At 41.8% G+C, this 6334-nt stretch overlaps 1 protein-coding gene across 43 annotated transcripts in view; it reads left to right on the top strand.

Moving 5' to 3' along the window:
- The first annotated feature begins 68 nt into the window (after nucleotides 1-68).
- clasp2 (cytoplasmic linker associated protein 2) overlaps nucleotides 69-6334 on the top strand; it is a 58079-nt gene continuing 51813 nt past the window's right edge. For 41 of the 43 annotated variants that reach the window (XM_081612705.1, XM_081612701.1, XM_081612698.1 and 38 more), the window contains exon 1: nucleotides 70-978. In XM_081612705.1, the coding sequence (XP_081468831.1) occupies nucleotides 781-978 (198 nt within the window). In that variant the 5' untranslated portion in view covers nucleotides 70-780. Of the gene's footprint in view, nucleotides 979-6334 lie in introns of all 43 variants that reach the window. The other 2 variants (XM_081612697.1, XM_081612707.1) reach the window with 2 other exon arrangements.

The raw sequence follows: 6334 nt of genomic DNA, 5'->3' as shown, positions 1-6334 counted from the left end.
GTTATTTTACATCAGGCATCGTGTTGGCTAGCTGTGCGGTGATCAAGGATTGGTGGTCGCACCCCCTGGTTAACAGCAGTCCCCGGCAACGCGCAGCCTCCCAGCAGCTCTGAGCGGGTTCACTTCAAGAAACGATTGCTATACTTCTGGACTAAAACGGGATCGGTTAACGCAGGAGTGGATTTATTATTTCAGTTGCGGAAGTTTGGTACAACTTCCCCGCAGACTGGATCGCAGCCTAACAGACTTTTGCGCCCGTGGCCATGAAGTAGGAGAAGAGAGCGGAGTCCGGCGATAGGCCGTTAGCAGGCTGAGTTAGCCTACGTGAAGCTATTTGTATGGGCGCTAACTAGCCAAGTGCTATTTTTGTTAGCATAACAGATAGTAAATAACGACTTTTGGCGTGTCATGTATAGAGAAACCTTAGCGTGGTTCAGTGCAGTTGTACGTTGAATTAAGTTTCGCTGAGTTTTGAGGTCTTTTTTTGAGGAAAGTATTTAACAAGAAAAAAAAAACTACAGCAACTTTAAGACAACGTATCAAGTGGAGTTTTTTTGGTTTATTTTGGGGGATGATGTGTATACCAAAGTAATCAGTATTTTTAATCGAACAGACATTGATGATTAAACTTGAGTCGAAAACTATCTGGACTGCACTTCTCCCTTGCTCCTTGACTGGACTACAGTTCGCATTTCAGCCTCTCTACACCCCGTCGACTGGACCGTTGTCTTCGATCTTTGGCCCGGCTTCACTAGCTGGCCGCTCGGCACTGGGTGCCCAATGGAGGATCATGACAACATGGACTATTTTTACCAGCAGGTACTGCAGAAGGACGTTACACGTAGACTGCAGGTCGGCCAGGACCTCATAGACTACCTGAACGACCCAGATCGCTCCCCGGACGTGGAGCAGGACAAGCCTCGGCTTGATAAGACCATAGACGAGTTAACGGGATGGATCAACTCCAGCAATTTCAAGGTACGGGAGGGGGGACAAAAAAAAAAAAAAAGCCCAGTCATCGTGTGAGTGTGTCGTGGTGCTGGACGAGCATCCTGTTGGCCTCTTCGTGTATTATTTTCAACTAATTTGCCTTCTGAGCGTAAAAACAGTGGATCGGTAAATGCCTCGTACAAAGAGGCTGGTTTCACTGAATCTAAAACAGAACTGACTGACTGACTGACTGACATGAAAATGAACATATTATTAGCTAATTATGATTCAGACTACACATATGTAAAACCATTAAAGCTTTATAGGCACTTTTAATGTGAACGTGCTCCCAGAAATGAGTGAGAAGCAGAGAGCTTTTGTCTGGCAGGCCAGCAGTCTAATCCTGCTACGTTGGAGGCAGACATTTTTAAATTTCCCACTGACTGGGTACTTTTCCTGCGCATTCCTGTGGTTTCTTGGGCTTTCTATTATCGTTTTTTGGTTGAGCCTGTCTGTGTCTGCGATAGAGACTCTTTGTCAGGACTGTGGACTACAGGGGGAATTATAGATGAGATGGGGGAGGGGTTAGGAGGCTCATTGTTATGACCTTTAATTTTTGTCCCTTTTTTCCCCCCCTGTAACCTCAGTTTATTCGGGTGTCTTTTGTTTCTTTATTTTTTTCCCCCTCTCCAACCATTTCTTACTTTTTCCTTTGTGTGCCTGCCTGAATGTGCTCTCAGCAGTACTTTGATTCCAGAAAAAACAGAAGAGTGATATTTTTGCACTTTTCTCCCATGCTACTCAAAGCAGCTCAAAGCGTTTGTTGTAGTTGGGCTGAAATTTGATTCACAAGTTGCATTTGGAGTTAATAGATGTGTTACTCAGCCAGATGTGAACCCGATGATGGTGCGTTCAGCATAACAAAGCCTCCTTAAAGCGCATTTCATCTGCCTTGGCTTGCATCAGGTTGTCACTGCTGGTCTGTGTGAATCTCAGTGGTCAAATAATACTGAATTTATATCGGTACCCATGCATTTATGCAAGCCTGCATTCGTGTTTTGATACATTTAATTACATTTGTGTATGCAAAATTTCATATTAGTCTTTGAAAAGGAAGTGGAGTGTATTTATGAACATCTTTAAAACCAATAGGTGTTGGCCAAAGTACTGTAAAACAATAAAAGTAGAGCCTCGGGATCATAATAACACAGATCAAAGTAGATAAAAAGCAATGATTAACTAAAGACGGTGCAAAATCGTCAGGTAAATTTACACGAGGGTTGCTTCTTGATGTGCTGCAGTGTGATGGTTTCTGCTTTATGTGCAGCATTCAGTGCACAAGCTGGCATTTCCCTTTATTCTGGCTGTTTTTATATTGACATGTGCTGCTAATGGGTAGGGTTTGCGTGACCCCGGAAAGGTCGTCTTAGCAACAGGCTTTTATCTTTTCTGTCGCTGCCGAACAGAAAAGCTGGAGGAGTTTCGAGAAGCCACTGAGTCAGCAAGGTGACGGCGAACCAGAGGAGACGTGATGCAGGAAAAACAAAAGTTGATGTGAGGGGTTGGTGATGAACAGAGAAGGTGTTTAATGGAGAGCAAAAACTGAAAAATTACACTGTCAAAAAAAGAAAAAGAAAAGTGCAAGTCATGACCCACAGACGTGTTTGAGTGTGTTCAAAGTGAATCTTTTACGCTCGAGCACCTGTAAGGAATTAAAGCGAAAACTGTTCCTCGGGTTGGCATTCTTTATATTCTTCTTCTCTGCCGGACAGCAGATTCACTTCATAAACCCTGATCTCATCATCATCTTGATAAGTGGCCGTATCTGGAAAATTGCAAACAGGAAGCATTAATAATGCACGACGCTGCATATGTGCAGTTCAAGTTAAGATGACTGAACACTTCTGGCAGTGATCGGGGACAGATTAGGTTACCAGACAGTAAAAGCCCCGGATGTCGTGATTTGTGTGTTTCTACTTAAGCTGTCATGCCTTGTTTGTCAGAGAACCCCAATAACGCAGCGACGCAGCTCCTGGAGCGCATTCGCCGTTTTAATAGGAAACAAACGGACCCAAACAGCCAAATATTTTAATAGGCAAGTCCTTCATTTAAAAATGTTCCGCCAGTGTCTTTTTTTTTCTTCATTGTTTTCATAAACCCCGAAATCTCACAGTGAGGTAATATCTAAAAAAAGAATATCTTCCACTCAAGCCATGTCAAATGTTGGCACTTAGCCCACTGCTCTGCAAGGCTAGCTCTTCCTGCAGGTGCTTAATAGGAAAAAAAAAAAAAAAAACCTTCCAGCGCAGAGAATTCAATGCAGCTTTGTGGGAAGCAGCTGCAGGAACTGTTGTGACACAGTCATTATTGGTTGGTGGGTTCAGACAATGGTTCCAATCTTTTTATTGTTATTGTTATTTAATTTCTCTGCTGTGTGTTGGCGATTAGAAGTAAAGCTACAGGTGCTTATTGCATCTAGATCAATATGAATGTTTGTTTTTTTTCTGTCGCTTTGGAACAACAGCACTCTCATTTGCAGTTTTGTCCAATGAGGAGGATTCGGTTCTAATTTAGTGGGAATAGGTGGAATCTGGAATGATCTGATGATCTGCTTTTTCCCTCCCACTAAGAGTGGAATATTTTTTCAGCTTTAGCAGGAGTTAAATGTCCTGTTTGACGACTAACTAAATGGACATCTTTAGGTATTTAAACTTTTTTTTTTAATCTCAAAATCAATTTAAGCCTCTCTGTACACCATTTACATGGTATGCGATTTAGCTGGGTAAGCCACCACACCTACGAACCCGAGCCTTTACAAAGAGCCTTTCATATAGAGCTGACTATGCGCAGTGTTTTAATGTCTCACATTCCTCCAGCTCCCTGGTTAAAGAGTCTGGAAGGTATCATGTGTTTGCTGGACCCTTTTCATTTCCTAATACAATATTCAGATGTTTTAGTTTTGCAGTTTTGTAGATAAAACATTATTTTTTTTGCTCCTGTCACCTATACTACCTATAGACCTTCTCAGCTTCTGTCAGGTTTTAGCAACAAACGTCACATATTTTGGAGATTTAAAAAATATATTTTCTCTGAGCTGTTCCCATCGCTGCAGTATTAAGCCCAAACCATCATGCTGCCACTGCTGTGCTTTACTGAGGATTTGATGTGTTTACAGTGTTAGTTTAGGACCACATAACTTATTTTTTTTATGTTGTTGTTATGGCTTCATTGAACTGCTACTTCGTACTACTATTCCATAAATGCGCATATCTATTTATGTACACAAATGTATATGCACGGTTTTTAAATAGAAATGCAAAAGGAAAGACTAGTTTTAGTAGTTCCTCTTTTTATTTCTGCCACATCTACATAGACTGTCTTTATGACACTGGTGGTGTGAAACTATTTTCTTTTGGTCAGATGTAATGTCAACCATACTTGATTTTATTTAGGGGTGACAGAGAAGGGGGCTGAAAACAAATGTGCAACCTACTAAACATGCCTCGACAAGCAATGAATCAATTAATCGCATGGTAAATTAAAATAAGCTTGATGATCTCCTTTCTGGTTAATATTTTTTTGAAGGGCAGTTTCGTTTACAGAGACATAATCCGTTTTATTGGTGGTTTAGGTTGTGTGTGGCTTTTGTTTTGTTTTAACGTATTTTTTAGTTGTTTTGTTTTAATGCCTCCCCTTTTCCAGTGTGGTGTGCTCTGTACAAAGTTAATCATTCGTTGAGAGAGCAAACATGCATCATTATGCCATTATTTCATCGTTTTACAACAATATTACAATTTATTACAATCATTTCTGCGACAGGCCTTCACCAGTCTTTCGCAATGACCATCTGTAAAAAGACTTCACACACTTGGTTCCTTACTTAACTACTTACTTGCCATTAAGTTGGTCTGTTTTCTAAAAAAAAAAAAAAAAAAAAAAAATCTCTAACATACATTCAAATTTGTGGTAGTAACTTAAAATGTGTAAAAAAAATTGCAGAGAGATGAATACTTTGGCGAAGCACTTCCGCATCCCTCCTATTCCCTCGATACTCTAATGTCAGGGTTGATAACAAGCGTAGCCCTTTCCATTTCTTCTCCTCCGTTCCTCCATGTGAAGATGATACCAGATGGTTGTTGGTGCTTGTTGGGGTGTCGGGTGGAGGAGGGGCAGAAGAAGCCTGAGGGATGTTTCCATCATGAATCATGTTGCTTTCCCCCCGTTTCCCCCCCCCCCCCCCCCCCCCCCTCATTTTCCCCCTGAATGACGTTGGTATAAGTCGCCGTTCAGTTTGACCCAAGGCTTGCATTTCCTCCCCAGGTGATTTTTGTTTTTGTTTTTTTTCTGTTATGTCGTTTTGTCCTCCGTCTTTTCCTCACTCCTTAAACACAGTCACCTGGCTTCAGTCTCCCTTTGACCAAAATAGGGGAAAAACTGCGGGCCAGCTCTGATCTTATTGCTGGACCGTCTGGCAAATATTCTTTAAATGGATTTTCTTTTTGGCTGTTGCAGTTTCGCCGGAGCGCTGCCAACAAAAGCATTCCAGGAGCGCAGCAGCATCGGGATGTGATCTTAATCAGAGGAAAAGTGGAAAAACTCCACTTCCAGACACAAATATGTGTCTGCCCACTGAATATTAGCGTCGTCACAAGCTAATGTTTATGTTGCAAGGGGTTATTTAAATAGTGTCTTATCGGAATTTTGAACTTTAAGAAAGTTAGCTGCATTTTTTTTTCTTTGTGTGGGATTAATTACTGCCCTCTTGCACTAACCTTTAAATAGAAGATACTGACAAGTATGCAAGGAGATTTAAACATCAGTGGAGATCTTCTGAGCAAACTTACACACAGGGGTGACGTTTCTGTGGACCAAACAGATTTCGTTCTTCTATCCATAGTGATCACTTTCTTACCAAGTCGGTGTCGTCGTCCAGGGCGTGTTAATATGGAGTTATTCCAAAATCTTTAACCACACATGGGGAGGCAAACCTGGCTCTCCAGAGCTGCACCAGAACAGCTGCTCTCTGCATTGGGGTTTTTTTGGCAAGCAAAAATCTTTCAGTGGGAGATTAAAGATCCACATATTAAAGCTGCTAAAGGGAAGATGGGTCCGCCTCGGATCGGCTGCAAGAACTCTGGAAAGTGTGGCCGATGATTTGGAGCCTGAACTTCTGCGCAGTCCTATGCTGGATAGGCGGGTTAAATTTGGCGCTCTGCCATTTGATGAACTAATATTGGTGTAAACGCTGGCCGACGGAGACCGGGCCGCGTTTGGTCCCGCTAAAATGTGACGGTACTATTTATAACAGTGTAGTGAACAGCATTTGCATTGACATTATTTGTACAATGAGCTACTTTTCTATGTTTTTTTTTTTTGTCTTTTAGCACGCCAGTTGAGGTTTTTA

The sequence above is a fragment of the Poecilia reticulata genome, chromosome 11, assembly GCF_904066995.2.
Source record: "Poecilia reticulata chromosome 11, P_reticulata-male-v2, whole genome shotgun sequence".
Lineage (NCBI taxonomy): Eukaryota > Metazoa > Chordata > Actinopteri > Cyprinodontiformes > Poeciliidae > Poecilia > Poecilia reticulata.
This window is presented reverse-complemented; position numbering and strand designations above follow the sequence as displayed.